Source organism: Nansenia antarctica (assembly GCF_963989245.1).
Source record: "Nansenia antarctica genome assembly, chromosome: 2".
Classification (NCBI taxonomy): domain Eukaryota; kingdom Metazoa; phylum Chordata; class Actinopteri; order Argentiniformes; family Microstomatidae; genus Nansenia; species Nansenia antarctica.
The window spans coordinates 3,656,586-3,676,305 of NC_137675.1; the positions used below are offsets into that span (position 1 = coordinate 3,656,586).

General features: G+C 47.5%; 1 protein-coding gene across 1 annotated transcript in view; it reads right to left on the bottom strand.

The window, feature by feature from the left end:
• Nucleotides 1-7,700, bottom strand: part of gpr108 (G protein-coupled receptor 108) — a 27,648-nt gene extending 19,948 nt beyond the window's left edge. Inside the window, exons 1-5 of the mRNA XM_080524704.1 lie at nt 7,496-7,700; nt 5,262-5,378; nt 1,892-1,942; nt 1,631-1,713; nt 1,077-1,156 (exon numbers count right to left, since the gene is read on the bottom strand). Of these exons, the coding sequence (XP_080380830.1) occupies nt 1,077-1,156; nt 1,631-1,713; nt 1,892-1,942; nt 5,262-5,378; nt 7,496-7,585 (421 nt within the window). The 5' untranslated portion in view covers nt 7,586-7,700. The remainder of the gene's footprint in view (nt 1-1,076; nt 1,157-1,630; nt 1,714-1,891; nt 1,943-5,261; nt 5,379-7,495) is intronic.
• Between the last annotated feature and the right edge of the window lie 12,020 nt (nt 7,701-19,720).

Genomic DNA, 19,720 nt, shown 5'->3' on the forward strand with positions numbered 1-19,720 from the left:
ATACTTTTTTAGATGAGATTTTAGATTAGATTCAGACAACGAAATGCAGTAAAAAAGTGCATCTGAAGAGGGATTCGAACCACTGATATAAAATGACGAATAAATCCTATGGCAGCAGTCAATACCACTAGGCCATTGTGGCGATATGACGGTTTGTAGCCTGCTGCGGATATCACCACAGTAGTAATATTCATTTATTAAAATATGAACATATAACAATAACTGGGGCTAGTATGACCTACGCATTTAATCGGTCAGCAATTTCTTGCCAAACCATTTCCCTCGCCTTGTTAATTGCGGCAGTATTGCACTATTTTACATCTTATTTTTCCGTCTTCATAAAAATCAATAATTCGGAATGCTGCGCAAATGTAGTACCCCTGCAGAGTGGAGTATCTTCATTTCGACAGATCGACACTTCAGGGCTTTTTATGTCTGCGTGCACGCGCCCATATCGAAGATTTGTAAGCCTGTCTTCTGTGAACACTGATGACACAAGGCTGATCCTCGTTCGAGGAATCACCTGAGGCTTGAATTCCAATCTCGAGTTGCCTGAGCGCCGCATTTATTTATATCGCAGCTAAACTGATCCACCTTTAGTGGAATGACCCCCAGGAGCAATACAAACAACAACAACAGCAACAACAACAACAACAACAACAACAACTTAGTGAATGCAGGTGTGACTGTGAACTTAGTGAATCAATTGAATCAGTTAGGTAAAGGTGAACTGAGTGAATCAACTGAATCAGTTACAGTAGGTAAAGGTGAACTGAGTGAATCAACTGAATCAGTTAGGTAAAGGTGAACTGAGTTAATCAACTGAATCAGTTAGGTAAAGGTGAACTGAGTGAATCAACTGAATCAGTTAGGTAAAGGTGAACTGAGTGAATCAACTGAATCAGTTAGGTAAAGGTGAACTGAGTGAATCAACTGAATCAGTTAGGTAAAGGTGGACTGAGTGAATCAACTGAATCAGTTAGGTAAAGGTGGACTTAGTGAATCAACTGAATCCGTTAGGTAACGTGGAGGTTTAGGTGGAGTCAGTTGGTGTCAGGTTTGTGTGCAGTACTGACCTTGGTCTTTAGGGGGCGCTGGTTCTGTCTTCAGCCTGGGGAGGGTACTGTTCTGGTCACCCAACCACCTCACGTTGACACTACAGATGCACACACACACACACACACACACACAGACACACACACACACAGACACACACACACAGACACACACACAGACACACAGACAGACAGACACAGACAGACACCCACACACACACACACACACACACACACAGACACACAGATACAGACAGACACACACACACACACACACACACACAGACACAGACAGACACAGACAGACACAGACAGACACAGACAGACACACACAGACAGACACAGACAGACAGACACACACACACACACACACACACACACACAGACACAGACACACACACGCACAGGCAAAACACAGACGCATGGTTAATGCAAGAGTTACATTTGGAAACACACACACACACACATTTTACTGGAACACAGCACAACTGCAAATATAATGAACGCGCAAACACACACACACACACACACACACAAACACACACACACACACACACACACACACACACACACACCTGAGACTGTTGACATCAACGATGAACAGGATCTGGGGATCGCTGGTCTTGTCGGTGAGCGCACACGTGTTGGTCTCCTCTGCCTGGGGAGAACACATCCCAACATCATCACACACGTAACACACACACACACACACACACACACACACACACACACTCGCACTCACTCACACTCACGCTCACACGCACGCTCACACTCACGCACGCTCAACACACGCACACACTCGTGCTCGCACTCACACACACACTTGGTCTACTCACTGTGTAGGACAGGACTCCGTTGACCCGAGACTTGGACAGACTGAATCCAACCTAGAACAATAACAATAATTAGCAGGGTAGATACTAGATAACAATAATTAGCAGGGTATATAGATACTAAAGATGGGCAGAGAACTGGTTCCAGTTGAGAACCGGTAACAAATTGTTTGAAGCATCAGAATCGTACGCCTCCGAGGTTATCGATTCCTCTTATGGATGCCGGCATGTTCTGTGCATGGACATGCGCTGACAGTTGCGCATTGCAAAAACGTGTGCATCACCATGACGTCAAACTCAGAACCTTGCAACAAGGAGTCATGGCCGAGTCTAGGAAGAAACGCGTGTCCAAAACGTGGCTTCATGTCACAAAGAAACATGACAATGACAACATTGCTACTTGTAACATCTGTACAAGTTATCATTTCAAGTAAGGGTGGAAACACCAGCTATATGTTCAAACATCTTTCGACACAACAGGCTAAAATGACAGGAATGCTACTGAGGGTAAAGATCCTGTGCTAATAATATTATTTGTACTCTGCAATGACAATAGAGTTGAATCTAATCTAATACTATTATTTCAGTGTTTCCTCCAGGATTTTTCACATTAGTGGCGGGGTGGTCGTCTTTCGCGCGCCCGATTTTGCGTGCATACAACGCGTGCACGCGAAAACAAATATAATTTCTTAAATAGCGGTTAAGTCATTAAAGCCGAGCAGGTGATTTTATATAGAAGGTGATCAAATACCAATATTGTTATGTACGACAGTATGTCATTGCAGCACTTTGTTGCACTTTACGACGTCACGTTCTGTTAGAGCTTTACGACTGTGTGTGTGTGTTGTCAGAATGAATGGCACTTGACAGTAAACGGATCTCAGTTTGTATACCTGTGTGGATCTACATTTATTAGCATAACACAAACATAATAAATTAGATAGAACAACCCTGTTCATTAATGTTCATTAATGCTTGAGTTCATGTTCATGTTCGCACTGTTACTGTGTGGTGTGCCAATGCACCCCTGCGGGTGCTGTGTGTGTTGTCTGTCTCTGTCCGTTGGGAGAGAGAGCTCGGGTGAACTAAGAAAGTTGTGTATGAGATAGAGAATATGAGACAGATTACATGAGAGAAGCTATCTGTCATTATTTCAACCACTGTCCAAGTGGGGACGTTACAATACTTTCGTTTTAGAACGAAACGTTAGGCTAGCAGCGTTTAGCAGTCACCATTCTTGAGCAAAACATGATACAAACAAACATTCAAATACTCGTGTCGTCTTGATTTTTTTTTCGATTTCAATGTATGACGCATCATTTGAAAGCTTACCATCTGTAGTTTCAGACTATGTAAACAAACGAAAAATTACGTAAGCAAATGGTTATTATTTATCTGGTATAGAGATACCACTTCTGCGCCGAATGTACCGCCACCGGCACAAATCCGCACCCGACATTGTAATTACCGTAATTTCTAAACGGTTTGTGCTATCGAAAAAAATCCCTGAAAGCTGAGATGTTGCACTTCAACCAACATATAGGGTATTACGGTAAAATGTGACGTGAGGACATTCTCAGAGTCAGTTTACTCACAGTGATTGGCGGAGCGTTCAGGGACACATGCTTTTTTTCAGTTCTCCGGTCATAATAACTCGCTGCCTTTCTGCGCAGCCTGAATCAAAGTGGACTGTCTGAATCATTTGGTGGCGGAGCAAATTAATTCATTCGTGGCGGCCCGCCACCAAGAAATGCATATAGAGGAAACACTGTATTTGTACTCTGCAATGACAATAGAGTTGAATCTAATCTAATGTAATAATATTATGTGTACTCTGCAATGACAATAGAGTTGAATCTAATCATGCCCCTGTTGTCAGATCTGGCCCTAACATATCTCTGTGTTCAGGCGTCCTGAACCCCAGCTGAGAAAGTTTAGTGTTCTCAACCCCATCTGAGAGGGTCAGGGTTCATCTGAGAGGGTCAGGGTTCATCTGAGAGGGTCAGGGTTCATCTGAGAGGGTCAGGGTTCATCTGAGAGGGTCAGGGTTCATCTGAGAGGGCCAGGGTTCATCTGAGAGGGTCAGGGTTCATCTGAGAGGGTCAGGGTTCATCTGAGAGGGTCAGGGTTCATCTGAGAGGGTCAGGGTTCATCTGAGAGGGCCAGGGTTCATCTGAGAGGGCCAGGGTTCATCTGAGAGGGTCAGGGTTCATCTGAGAGGGTCAGGGTTCATCTGAGAGGGCCAGGGTTCATCTGAGAGGGTCAGGGTTCATCTGAGAGGGTCAGGGTTCATCTGAGAGGGTCAGGGTTCATCTGAGAGGGTCAGGGTTGTGTTATGTTCAGATATTATACACTGTGTTCAGAGACTGGAGATAATAAGACAGCTGCGTTGACACGTAGAGGTTACACCTTAACTGCTCCTCCTGAGACATCTATGCTGCGCATGCGTACAGGCACGCAGTGTATAGACGACAGTGAAACATGAGAGCTTCCCCGGTGTGTCTGACATTCTGCAGAGTTCATATTATCAATTCAATTCAATTCAATTCAAAGATACTTTATTTATCCCCGTGGGGAAATTCGTTTTGCCGCGCCACTCCACAAAACAAAACAAACAAAACAAAAATAAATAAATTGGGCTGTATATCGGCTACAATTTTATAAAACCGATAAATACCGATAAACATTAATTCCCCAATATCGGGCCGATAAATATCGGTGCCGATAATATCGTGCATCCCTAATAATAACCAGGAGGCAGGCGGGGGGAGAGAGGAGGGGGGGAGAGAGAGGAGCGTGGGAGGGGGAGAATGTTATATTGTTACTGAGATCGTTATTGTTACTGAGAGGTATAGTTACGGTATTCCGGTTAGAATTTCACTCGAATTGCACTAATTAGAGGATTTTATGTTGGTATTTATTTTGGTATTCCTCCTGAAAATGACTTGAACTTGCCTACTGCATTACTTGCACTTTTCCTTTTATTTGAAGTTAACTTTTATATTTTATAATATTATATTTTATGTTGGACTGTAAGAAAGAGAGGATATTTTTTGTTGTGGTATATTGCCCTGCAGTGCAGAAGCCTAATTTATACATTTGTACAAGAATAATTGAATAAAATACTGAAATGTTAATAAGAGAAGTTTTTGACATTTATTTTGGGAAAATTAAGCGATACATTAATCGAACAGTAAAAATAATAATCGGTAGACTAATCGTTAATAATCGAAAAAATAATCGCTAGATTAATCGTTAGAAAAATAGTCGTTTGGGACAGCCCTAACACAGACACAGACACAGACACAGACACAGACACAGACACACACACAGACACACACACACACACACACACACACACAGCTGCTCTCACCGGGTGTTTGCTGTAGTCCACATTCTTCTCAGGCAGGCGCAGGGACGCCTTGACATCCATCGTTCCGTTGGCATAGAAACCAAACGTGTTGAGATGGATGACAAAACGTGTGTCGTCCTGAGAGAGAGAGACAGAGAGACATCAGAGACACATACTTCCCTCTGATCACAAACACCCAAAAAGACTCTACCAACATGTACAGAACCCTTCATCCCCTCTACCCCCCTGTACAGACCTCTAAAGGCCGGTTTAGGCTTCTGCGTCGAATTTACGTGCGTAGCTTACGTAAATTCTTACGTAGGTCTCGCAATTTACACTTCTGCGTAGGCCGCGCTGCAATTACACCGTCACATCGCTAGGTGGCAGTGTGTTTTCAGCCCCTGTGCTGTGCCTCTTCCGGTTAGGAACTCAACGGAGCTCAAAGCTCTAAGCGGCATAATAGCGATCTTTTTGTTGTTATGTTGTTGTAAATAAAAGTTCTATGATGCATTGAAATGACATTAAACTAAGATAATACGATGGTTATCATAATTTTTCAAATCTTTATTAATAAGTAATTACAGAAAAGGTGAATGACATTTCTGTCATGACTTCCGCATTTTGGGCGACGAGAGAGTCGGAATCTTGTCTGAATCATGTGCTACCAAGCGGACCAATCACAGAGCTTACGGTTAACGTGCGCTCTGACGCGTGGATAGATTTTTTGAGAGGAGCACGTCCAGGCTACGCACGTCCACGCGGGACTACGTAAACTTACGCGTAGCCTACGGCGTCGACTTTACGCAGAAGCCTAAACCGGCCTTTAGTCCCCTCTACCCCCTGTACAGACCTCTTAGTCCCCTCTACCCCCTGTACAGACCTCCTCATCCCCTCTACCCCCCTGTACAGAACTCTTCACCCCCTCTACCCCCCTGTACAGACCTGTTCATCCCCTCTACCCCCTGTACAGACCTCTTCACCCCCTCTACCCCCCTGTACAGACCTCTTCATCCCCTCTACCCACCTGTACAGACCTCTTCACCCACTCCACCCCCCTGTACAGACCTCTTCACCCCCTCTACCCCCTGTACAGACCTCTTCACCCCCTCCACCCCCCTGTACAGACCTCTTCACCCCCTCTACCCCCCTGTACAGACCTCTTCATCCCCTCTACCCACCTGTACAGACCTCTTCATCCCCTCTACCCACCTGTACAGACCTCTTCATCCCCTCTACCCCCTGTACAGACCTCTTCATCCCCTCTACTCTCCTCTACAGACCTCTTCATCTCCTCTACCCCCCTGTACAGACCTCTTCATCTCCTCTACCCCCCTGTACAGACCTCTTCATCTCCTCTACCCCCCTGTACAGACCTCTTCATCCCCTCAACCCCCCTGTACAGACCTCTTCACCCCCTCTACCCCATGTACAGACCTCTTCATCCCCTCTACCCCCCTGTACAGACCTCCGCATCCCCCACTACCCCCCTGTACAGACCTCTTCATCCCCTCTACCCCCCCTGTACAGACCTCTTCATCACCTCTACCCCCCAGTTTTCTCTACAATTTCTAAAATGTTCTCTCAACAGTTTCTACACGTCAACGTGTACCGAAACACTTGTTTCCAACGTGGTCCTACGTTTCTCCTACACCAAGAAACATACAAAGAGCATAGAAACATACAAAGAGCATAGAAGATACAATCAGAATACAGTCTGCCATTCCTTCTCCCAGCATCGATTTGGTTTTCCTATCATGACTGAAGGACAGACGATTCACTTACTTACACTACTGTAAGTCGCTTTGGATAAAGGCGTCTGCTAAAATGCCAAACATGTAAACAAATAAATCATGTAAATGTCGGCTACGGTGATCAGCTGAGCTTGACTTGGGACTTGACTAACAACAAGTGACACATTTCCCATCTCACACGCTGTTGTTGCACAATGTTATTGTGTGTGTGTGAGTGTGAGTGTGAGTGTCAGTGTGAGTGTGAGTGTGAGTGTGAGTGTGTGTGTGAGTGTGAGTGTGAGTGTGAGTGTGAGTGTGAGTGTGAGTGTGAGTGTGTGTGTGTGTGTGTGTGTGTGTGTGTGTGTGTGTGTGTGTGTGTGTGTGTGTGTGTGTGTGTGTGTGTGTGTGTGTGTGTGCTGGGTGAATACATAAACAAACAAGCGAAGAGACGACATTAGAAAACGTACCATGCTGACGATATTACTAAATGTTTGAAGTAGCTTCTATCTTAGCTGACTCTCTTACCTTCAGGTCGAGTTTGTGGATTCTGGCTTCGCAAAAGACCAACAGTAGCAGGAGAAACACGTCTCGAAATACATGTCGGGGCCGTGCCATGGTGGCTAACAAACCAGCGAGGTATATATACTAGTGATATACCGCTGTGTGTGTATGATATTTACTATAACACTAGCTGGCGAAAATAGGATCTATTTTTCTCCCAAACTATTCGGTTCCCTAGTTAGACCTTCTTACTTCCGGGTACAACCACGACTTACACGTCACCAGCAGAGTGACGAGCAACGCCCACGACAAGACAGCGCCCCCTGGCGCTGGGAGGGAGAATCCACAGAGGTCAAAACAGGATGATTATTGATTATGATCACTGGCTGTGTTCGGAATGGCTAGCATACTACTCATACTAGATGTGACGTAGATTTGAGTATGCGAGAAATGTAGTATATATACTATATTTTCGAATTTATGTAAGTGTGATACGACTGGACACTTCTGGAGTACTGATTCCCCAAAATGCATTTGCAATAAAGTCCATTCATTCATTCATTTCGCGATCAGGGTTGCCAGATGGGGCGGGTTACACCAAGACACATACAAAGAGCATAGAAACATACAAAGAGCATAGAAGACACAATCAGAATACAGTCTGCCATTCCTTCTCCCCAGCATCGATTTGGTTTTCCTATCATGACCGAAGGACTGACGATTCACTTACATATATATTTATTTTAATCATGTTATTTTACCAACTGTTAAGACAACAATATAGTAAGCTAGTTACTTGAGATATACTTAAGATATTGGCCCCCAAATCATTTTACAACGTGTTGTAATTATGTTACGATATTTCTGTCGAGTGAGAGTGGAAGGTAAGCAACGTAATCAAAAAGTAAAAGTAATCAAAAAAAGCAACGTAATCAAAAAGTAAAAGTAATCAAAAAAGTGAACCATAGAACTAGATTCTTGTACAGGATATCCTCACTTGTCAGTAAAAACACACTGAGGACCCTATCAGGAGCTCTCATTCAATGTCACTTCGACTATGCCGTAACATCATGGTACTATAGAACCACAAAGGCCCATAAAACAAGACTCCAGACAGCCCAAAATAAACTGGTTAGGCTTCTGCTAGGCCTCAACCCTAGGACACATCTAACCGCTGCTCATTTTTTGAGCCTTGATTGGCTACGAGTAGTTGACAGAGTGCAGCAGCTTGCACTGGGCCTGGTCTTCAAGATACGCTACACCACAAAGACACCCAAGTACCTGTCAACATACTTCCAAAAAGTGAACAACGTCCACACATACAACACCAGAGGAAGCTCCACGAACCACGTTCAACCGCGTTGCACCACAAACAAGGGGTTAAACTCGTTTGCAAACTATGCAGTAAAAATGTGGAACGCCCTTCCTATAATCTTAAAGGAGTGCAAAACACTGCCCACCTTCAAAACCACTCTCAAAAAACATTTACAGGAGGCTGCAATCCGTAACTGGACCCTCTAAATCAAAAATCAGATTAAAAGACCCGAACTACCCACTGTACATACTTTGTGTTTTGTCCCCCGCCCCCACCTGTGGTGTATGTCCCCACCTGTCCTACCCGCTGTACATACCTGATGTTTTGTTGTATTGTATATCTAGTATTGTTCTTCCCATGATGGATGTATTTTTATCTTGTAGATAGTAATAGTTATTTGTCTGTATTATCTTGTAGATAGTACTAGTTTTTTTTTTCCTGTCTGTCTTACATGTAACGATGAATTGAAAATCAAGGACCCCAATTGAAATAAGCCAGTGGCTTTCTTGGGTTTTTATCCTTTTAGTTGACCTTGTATGTAATATGTACTTTCATGTACCTACTTCTGCAAATCATCTAATAAAGTTTTCAATCAATCAATCAAACGTAGGGTGCGTTCGTAAAAACACTCTGAGAGCGCCGGAGCGCACACTGAGTGCAACGTCAAAGGGACCAGGTAATTTGATTGGACAAGAGGCATTCCATGAGTGCTGATCATATTTCCGGGGCGAATTTACGAACGCAGCTAGCGAACAGAAGACGCAAAAAACCGTCAGATCTGATATATAAACGGGTTATTTTGGTAAACTGGACACATTTTGGGAATATATGTGGTTACTTTCTCGCCTGAAAACATATTAAAACTTCATAAAATGACATGTTAACACTTGTAAAGCCAAAATTACATATTTGAGCTAATGGAGGTTTAAAATGGAGGTTTAAATCCGCTGCTCCCAGCGAAATGCATTCTGGGAGGCAGTATGCATAGTGTGTAAATGGTCGGCTGGTTTTCACATACTTATTATGAATTTAGTAGGCAGTATGCAGTATATACTCATTGAGTATGCTAGTATGCAGTATGCTAGTATACCATTCCGAACACAGCCATGGAGTTTATGATATGGCAATTATTTAAACTGGTCAGAAGTGTTTGTCTTGTCAACCTGTAGGGGGCAACATTAGTCACGTACAGTGTCTAGAGTTGGACTATAGGAGGCAGAACATTAGAATTAGAAGATCAAGAAATTATAAATTAGAAGATTTATGAGATCTGAAGAGAAACCAGAGTGTACTATACACTGCAACGTTTGCAGGAAAAGTGCTATATAAATAAAGGTTTATTGTTATTATTATTATTATTATTATTATGACTAACTTCTACAGAGTTAGACTTAAGAATGGATCCCAGAGTAACCATATAGTCAGACAGACGCCATCTGCTGGACTGTTGCTAGAACAGCACCTTTATTGACAAGAATGAAGCAATAATGAGGCCATGAATGGCGTCGACGAGCAAATAAAGCAATTAAGTTGTATATTATATTGTTATTATATTTAGATGATATAGTACATAGAATGATAATGTACAAATGTGTCAGGTCATCCTTAAATCCTGGGATTATAGATGGACAGATTATGACTATAATATAGCCATAATTCTTAATTTTTACAATCAAAGGAAGCCCCGCCGTGAAGCAGGGCATCAAAAAATTAGTTGATACTCATAATGTTCCTCTCCACGGAAATCTTTAGTAAAAGGTGGTTTTTATTGGTTTTTATAAAAACACAACACCATGTATACAATCAATTAGTCAATCATCAAACAATCAGACATTTAAGACATTACGTTCAACAACAACCAACATTAAACTAACTAAAGTGCTCAGTGTTCAGTGTATTGTCCAGTGTAGTGTAATGTTCAGTGTTCAGTGTCCAGGTTCCAGTGTCGGTAGGAGGCAGGGGTAAAAAACCTGTTCGCTGTGCATCCGGGAAAAAATTCCCCTGCAGCCCTCTAGTTGTAGAGCGACTACTATCCAGTTTGCCCACTAGTGCAAAGCCGTGGCTCCCCCACCTCCCTCCCCCGAGGGACCCCACACACCCGACTCACCCGACCCGCCCCAAAAAGGTGTTTTTATTGGTTTTTATAAAAACACAACACCATGTATACAATCAATTAATCAATCATCAAACAATCAGACATTTAAGACATTACATTCAACAACAACCAACATTAAACTAACTAAAGTGCTCAGTGTTCAGTGTATTGTCCAGTGTAGTGTAATGTTCAGTGTTCAGTGTTCAGTGTCCAGGTTCCAGTGTCGGTAGGAGGCAGGGGTAAAAAACTTGTTCGCTGTGCATCCGGGAAAAAATTCCCCTGCAGCCCTCTAGTTGTAGACCCGCCCCAAAAAGGTGTTTTTTTATTGGTTTTTATAAAAACACAACACCATGTATACAATCAATTAATCAATCATAAAACAATCAGACATTTAAGACATTTCATTCAACAACAACCAACATTAAACTAACTAAAGTGCTCAGTGTTCAGTGTATTGTCCAGTGTAGTGTAATGTTCAGTGTTCAGTGTTCAGTGTCCAGGTTCCAGTGTCGGTAGGAGGCAGGGGTAAAAAACCTGTTCGCTGTGCATCCGGGAAAAAATTCCCCTGCAGCCCTCTAGTTGTAGAGCGACTACTATCCAGTTTGCCCACCAGTGCAAAGCCGTGGCTCCCCCACCTCCCTCCCCCGAGGGACCCCACACACCCGACTCACCCGACCCGCCCCACCACCGGCGCATCCGGCCCAGCCCACCAGGCTCAGACTCCTGTAGCCCTTCACGAGGCTAGCCGGACCAGGCGCCCCAGCGGCGGAGCAGATCGAGCACGCAGGCCGACCGGAGGCCCCCGAGGAGAGGCCCAGAGAGCTCGGCGCATGGCAGGCAAGCAGAGGCGAAAAACCTGTACACAGCTTATCCAGGGAAAAAGCTCCCTGGCTCTTCTCAGCTTGTTCCGGGCTGGGGGTTGGGGGTTGGCGGGTAGGGGACTGGGCCTGTAGCTGGGGGCCTGGAGTTGGGGGGGGGGGGCCCGGAACAGGGGGTTTGGGGTCGCTGAGTTGGAACCTGGGGTTGGTGCTGGGGTGACGTGGTGGTTCCCGCCGGTCTCTGCTCCTGGGTCTGGAAGCCTGGGTAGGTGTCAGAGCTGGATATGACATGTGCCTGAAAAGATACAGGAGTGAGAGAAGGGAGGTGTGCATGGTTTGTGTAGTGTGCATTTGGGTGTCAGGCGGGTGATCAGTACTTCCCTGTGACCCAGTGGTGTTGGTCATCCTGGTGCTGGTGGTGCTGGCAGAGACGGCTGGTTCGGCTGTGGGTTGTGTGTGGTGATATTCTGGTGAGGGTAGGAAGTGGGTCAGTGCTGTGTACATGTGTAGGTGGTGGAAGGTGCAGTAAACTTCCCTGTTGGTGTTGTGCGCTGCTCCTCTCCTGGTCCTTGTGATGGTGATACTGCTGACCAGGGCTTGTGCTGGAACGGTGGTGAAGGTGATAGTGCAGGAACTGGTGGTGTAGTGAGGTAGGCCCGGGGTGGGGGGGGGTTGGGCGATGCGGCGCGGCATGGGGGGCGGTTTAGAGGATGACGTCCTTCCATCTCTCCACCCCCCACACCGCTCTTGCTTGATCCGGGTTATTTTTAAAGTCAACAATAGCATGGTCCCTGAGGAAGAGGGTGATTCTCCTCCTCAGGGTTGTCAGGTCGACGCTCTGTTTCTGATAGACCCTGATGTTCCTCGTCTCCCAGAGTACCTGCTTGACGGCGCTGATGATCCTCCACTGTTGTTGTAGTTGGGGGGTTGTGCACCCCCCGGGAGGACCATACAGGATGTTCTCGCCCGTCAAGCGGGGCAGGGTCAGCAGGCTGTTTAGGGAGACAGAGGGAACAAACAGGGCCCAGACCCGCCTGGCCACGGAGCACTCACAGAACAGGTGGTTAATGTGTTCTGTGTCCGTGCATCCGTGGGGGCATTTCTCAGTCTTTGCGATGTGCTGCCTATGCAAGAATTCCCTAGTGGGGAGACAACCATGAGCAGCCATCCAGGCAATGTCTTTTTGTTTATTGTTAGTACATTTATGATTAATGTTTTTCCATACCTGTTTGGAGTCCACGGCTGTGCTGGCCTTGGGGTGAGTAATGGTTTCCTTCGACCTTATGAAGGTCATAATGTCTTTGTATTTCCATGAGGCCAGCCCAGCCGCGGACAATCCTGTCTTGAAGGCAAAGTCCCTCCATATCTTGTAGACTGGAGGGGGGTCCCAGCTGTAGGGCACAGTGTGATTTATTGATGCGGTCACCCTGAGTGTCCGGAGGATGGGTGTGGCATAGAATATTTCAAAGAACCTGGCTTTCCTATCTTTGTTGTTGATGTTGTTGATGAGGTTGGAGAGTCCCTGTGCCCTAATGATGTTTAGGATGTCTGGGACCCCTTTCCCCCCATTCTCCACTGTTTTGTACAGGGTGGTGCGTTTTAGTTTTTCCATCTGGCTCCCCCAGACAAAGGTAAACATGATCCTTTCGATGGTTTTGGATACTGCTCTGTCTGGGGGAAACACCCTGCCCAGGTAAAGGAGAATGGGAAGAACAATAGCGTTCAGGACCAGGATCTTGCCTGTCATTGTGAGAGGCCGTGCACTCCACTCACAGATCTTCTTTTGGACCTGGCGGATGGTCTCCTTCCAGCTGCCGGAGGCTCCTCCATCTTTCTGGTAGGTGATCCCCAGCAGCTTAATGTTTTCCGTCTTTACAGGGAAGGAGGTTGCCAGGTTCTCCTGCCAGTGCTGCGACAGAAACAGCTCACACTTACCCCTATTGATCAGGGCGCCAGTGGCTGCACAGTAGTCCTCCACCACTTTCGTTGCTGTGGAAATGGAGCGACTATCTGTGCCGACGATGGTAATGTCGTCCATGTACGCCACCACCTTGAGCCTCTCCCCCCGGGCCCCTGGTAGAGGGTAGCCCATGATGTTGGGGGAGCTCCTGATCTTCCGTAGGAACGGCTCCAGGTAGATGACGTACAGTAGAGGGGCCAAGGGGCATCCCTGCCGTACTCCAGCTTTGATGGGGAAGGGGTCTGTCAACTGGTTGTTGATCCGAACTCTGCTCGTGATGTTGTTGTAGCAGAGTTCGGTCCAGTTGAGCAGGCGCTGGGGGAAGTTCATGCCTCTCAGCACCCTCTGCAGGAAACCATGGCTAACCCTGTCAAAGGCCTTCTCCTGATCCAGGCTGAGAAGGCCTAAAGGGGACCTCCGCTCCTGGGAGTGCAGGATGAGGTCTCTCACCAGGAGCAGGTTGTCGTTGATGGACCTACCGGGGACGCTACAGGTTTGGTCAGGGGCTATAACTGAGGGGAGGAGGGTTTGAAACCGTTGGGTGAGGGCTTTTGTCATGATTTTATAGTCCACTGGGAGGAGATTGATGGGGCGCCAGTTCCGGAGGTCCTTGAGGTCCCCTTTCTTGGGGATCAGTGTGACCGTACTCTGTCTCATTGACTCTCCAAGCCTCCCTTCCCTGTAGACGGCTTTGAAGACCTCCGCCAAGTCCTCCTTGAGGAGATCCCAGAGAGTCTTGTAGAACTCTGCTGGGATCCCATCCGGTCCAGGGGCCTTGTGTGTATTCAAGGAGTGCACGGCCCGGGTGAGCTCCTCCGTGGTCAGCTCTGGGTTCTCACTCTCACCACCCTCGGGGACCCGGTCCAGACCATCCAGGAAGGTGGCCATGAGAGTCTCGTCGGTTGTCTTGATGTTGTAGAGACTCTCGTAGAACTCTCTTGCCACCCCCGGGATGTTGCCTCTGTCTGACACGGTGTCCCCATTGGTGTCGTATAGGGACAGGATAGGCTTGTGTTTTGACCGTGCCTTGCGGAAGAAGTGGCGTGTGCATTTCTCCTCCTCCTCCAGGCCCTGGAGTTTTTCCCTGAACTGTTTCTTTTGTTGTTGCTCCCGGTAGAGGGTGGCAAGGTGTTGTTTGGTCTCGGCCAGTTCTCGGGCCACATCCAGACCACCCAGCTGTAGGAGACTCAGGCGTTGGAGGGCCGCGTTGTGGTGTTGAAACCTGGCCCTCTGTTCTGCCGCTTTCCTCCTTCCGACTGACCCGAAGTAGCCCTTTGTCCTGGCCTTAACCATCTCCCACCACTCTATCGGGGAGTCGAACAGTTCTTTTAGGGTCCTCCACTCCAGGTAGCGCCTGGAGAAGGAATGCACCACTGTTGGGTCCTGAAGGATCGATGTATTCATCCTCCAGGTTCCCCTACCCGCTCTTGTTTGGCCGTCCCATTCCAGGGACACTGTCAACATCCTGTGGTCCGAGAAGTGGGCCGCCTGGCTGGTCAGGGTTCCCATCCTCAGACCTGGCGAGAGCAAGAACATGTCTATCCTGGAGGAAGAATTCCCGGAGGAACTCACCCTTGTGTGTGTCGGCGGGGAGGTGCCACCGGCGTCTACCAGTTGGAAGTCGTCTATGATGGACTGAAGTTCTGTAGTGGATCGGTCTCTCCTGGGCCTGCTGCGGTCCTCATCCCGGAGGGCACAGTTGAAATCTCCCCCCACTAGGACTGGTGTGGGAATGAGGAGGAGAGACCGAAGTTTCTTGAAAAGGGAGACTCTCTTGGCCACGTTGGTTGGGCCGTACACATTGATGACCCTCAGCGGCGAACCCTGGATCTCTAGGTCCAGAACCAGGATTCGCCCGCTCTCTACAACCTCCCCCTTTTTGGTCTGCAGAAAAGGGTTGGCCACCAAAATGCCGACCCCATCAGCTCTATCGATGTTTGAGCCTGACCAGAGAGAGTCCCCCCGTGTCCATTCCTCCTCCAGGGTGGCGTCCATCTCCTTGAATGGGATGGCGCACTCCTGGAGGATATACATGTCTGACTGATGTTGGGTGATGTACTGGTAGACGACCTCCCGTTTGTCTGGTTGCCGGAGGCTTCTGGTGTTGAGAGATGAGATTGTTATCTTCATGGTTCTTGGATTTGGTTTGTTCCAATTTTTGCTAAGCTAAGCTATCGTGATAGGGGTAAGTCCGCTAGGCAGAGAGCTGGCCACACGCCGGTAAGCTGGGCCAGTCTCCGCCTTGTTTCTAACCGGTAGTGATTCGACCACACTCTGACAAGGCAGGTGGGTCTCCGCTCTGGTAGATACCATGGAAAAGGGATGGTTTGCCGTCTGTAAAGAGTGCTTGTTTTGAGTAACAATGCCCTTTATCGACGTAGGTTTATTATGCCTGATAACCAAAAAACCGTCCGCACGCTCATGAGCTGGGCCAGGTCTTGATAGACATGGAGGAGTTTTTGATGTAAATAACGGTCCCTCCATACGGCTACAGACAGGGGTGTTTAACCCCCTTTGTGTCGTGATAGGGGTTAGTCCGCTAGGCAGAGAGCTGGCCACACGCTGGTAAGCTGGGCCAGTCTCCGCCTTGTTTCTAACGGGTAGCGATTGGACCACGCTCCGACAAGGCAGGTGGGTCTCCGCTCCGGTAGATAACATGGGAAAAATCTCCTTTACTGAAAAAGTAAGGTGGGGATTTTCCTTCTTTTGCCTCTTTATGAGGTAGCAGCCATGAAGAGGAAACCGGTGGTGGGGTCATTACCGACCCCTCCGCCAGTGAAACCGGGCCACGCTGCCGTGGGGGGCCGTAGCGGGCCCTCCCAGTGGTCAGCGGCGGGGGCTGGGGATGCCGAGTGGGGCATGGCTCCGTCGTTTAGAGGTAGAGCCAGTGCCGCATCACGCCGAAACCTCCGTTTCGCAGTCGTTGACGGTCTATTCGTCACCACGGCGGAAGAAGAAGAGGTGGAGCTTGCTCAGAAGCTCCGCCTCCGCTGCAGACAGACCGTTGGGTCGGTCTGTGGTGTTTTTCGCAATGGCGGCGTTAAACACGGCGATGTTATTCGCCGCTGCCGCCGCCTGCGCACCGAGATGGGGCGGCGAGGGCGGGGAGCTCGTGAGCCTCTACCTGCCGCTCGCTCTCATCAGAGCTTTCTGATTCTGACACCGGCACCGACCACTCAGCTGGGTGAGGGCGGCGTGATGTCAGGGCCGGCTGAGCGGGCGGGACCATCCCTACTTGGGGAGGTGCCTGCCCAGAACGTTTTTATTACCGACCCCTCCGCCAGTGAAACCGGGCCACGCTGCCGTGGGGGGCCGTAGCGGGCCCTCCCAGTGGTCAGCGGCGGGGGCTGGGGATGCCGAGTGGGGCATGGCTCCGTCGTTTAGAGGTAGAGCCAGTGCCGCATCACGCCGAAACCTCCGTTTCGCAGTCGTTGACGGTCTATTCGTCACCACGGCGGAAGAAGAAGAGGTGGAGCTTGCTCAGAAGCTCCGCCTCCGCTGCAGTGATTTTCGCAATGGCGGCGTTAAACACGGCGATGTTATTCGCCGCTGCCGCCGCCTGCGCACCGAGATGGGGCGGCGAGGGCGGGGAGCACCTGCTCTACCTGCCGCTCGCTCTCATCAGAGCTTTCTGATTCTGACACCGGCACCGACCACTCAGCTGGGTGAGGGCGGCGTGATGTCAGGGCCGGCTGAGCGGGCGGGACCATCCCTACTTGGGGAGGTGCCTGCCCAGAACGCCGTTCTTGCTTGTCCTCCGCTGCTAGAAAATCGCAGCGGCAGGTGTCCCGGAGGAACTTCTTCGTGGTCGGCGGCGGACGATCCATCGCTGAAGGGAAAAGTCTCCTCCGCTGAAAAGTGTCCTCCGCTGCTTGGAAGTCGCAGCGGCAGGCGTCCCGGAGGAACTTTTCCATAGGCGGCGGACGATCCATCTTGAAGGGAAAAGTCTGGCGGGTCCTCCAGTCTTAGTAGTCGTCCTTCTCAGTCTTCAGATATAAACCCGTGCTGAACTTTTTGGGAGAATGATGGAGCGAAGCACGCCCCTTTATATAGCACCCCAGGCGGGCGCAGGCATTGAAAAATTCAGTCATTGGCTACTTTAGGTAGCGGGTAAACCAATAGGAGCAGAGCTCCCCTATGGGGCGGAGCTCCACGATATAGAACCATCTTGAAGGGAAAAGTCTGGCGGGTCCTCCAGTCTTAGCAGTCGTCCTTCTCAGTCTTCAGATATAAACCCGTGCTGAACTTTTTGGGAGAATGATGGAGCGAAGTACGCCCCTTTATATAGCACCCCAGGCGGGCGCAGGCATTGAAAAATTCAGTCATTGGCTACTTTAGGTAGCGGGTAAACCAATAGGAGCAGAGCTCCCCTATGGGGCGGAGCTCCACGATATAGAACACGGTATATAAATTGACTGACTTATATAGCGCCTTATTACAAAGCGCTTTACAAAGGCCTCTCATTCACCCATTCACACACCAATGGCGGCGAGCTGCCATGCAAGGCGCCGTCCCGCTCACTGGGAGCAATTTTGGGGTTCAGTGTCTTGCCCAAGGACACTTCGACATGTGGCCAGCCGGGGCTCGAACCGCCGATCTGCCAACCTTGTGATCATTAGACGCCGACTCTACCTCCTGAGCCACAGCCGCCCCAATGTGTTTTCTTTAAATCGCTGTTCTTTGTTTGTCATCGTTTCGCTTGGATGTGGAGGTGTAGATGGAGGGGAGGAGCGGTAGAGGAGCCAATGGCTTCCATAGGAGTTTTTTTTTTCCTCTTAATAGAAGATAGAAGAATAAAATAATAAAAGAATAAGAGAAGAATAGTGAGGATAAAACAATAAAATAGAAGATAGACAACAGGAAAAAAGGCCAACAGTGCTCAATAGTGCTTATGGGTGGATGCATGGAGGTTATTATCTAGTAAATGAAATAAAAATATAAAATCATAAAATCTTATTGTCAGTCAGGATGTTGATGGTTATGGTGGATTGTTTTGCAGGATTATGGAGAGAGGTGTTCCGGTGGTCCATTGTGCTTCTTGAATTAACTGCGTCAGTGATGGATTGTTGATTGCTCGTTGGATATATTTCTGAGTGAGAATGGTGTTTCTTTGTTTGATGGTTTGGAGTCCGGACATGCTGTGGATGTATTGAGTGCTGATGTACATCGGGAGTCTGTATGCCATTTTTATTGCCTTGTTTTGGATGGTTTGGAGTCTGTTGAACTGGTGTTGTGAAGCTGTGGTCCAGGCTGGTGCTGCATATTCGAATAGTGATCTGATGTATGATTGGTAAACTTTGAGGATAATTTCTGATGATGCTCCGTGTTTGTGTCACAACTTTCCGAAAAAAATAGATAAAAATAGATAGAAAATAGATAAATAACAAAATTATAAAACTCACCAGCCACCGCTGATTTGGCAGTATAGCCCACAAGTAGTTCACAGTATATTTCTCAATATGAATCACAGTATATTTCTCACAGTAGCCTATATATTAGATCTTGACTCTACGTGCCTTCATAGCAGCAAAATAATTGATTACATCATTGTATGAGATTCTCTCACTTATTTTATGATTCACACTGAGAACCGCAAGGCCAGTGAGACGCTCCTGGGACATTGTGGATCGTAAGTATGTTTTAATTAGTTTTAACTTTGAAAAGCTCCTCTCTGCACTGGCTACAGTTACTGTTACTGTACAGTAAAAAGACTTGTTTGGCTGGGAGCGTACCTATGTTCCCCGGGTCCTATGTTCCCCGGGTTCTATGTTCCCCGCTTCCCCGCTTCCGAAAAAGGGTTCTATGTTCCCCCTTTTTTTTTTTTTTTGTATTTAAAAAACAACATACACAAATACATAATCATATTTTTTTTTTTTTTTTTTTTTTTTTTAAACAACATACACAAATACACAAATACATACACAAATACATAATCATATGTATCAATGTCAATCATATGTATCAATGTCAATATCAATATCAATGTCCTGAGGTTGATACACTAATGTATGCTGACGACACTGTACTATTTTGTACATGGTCAGACCAAGACGGAGGTAGC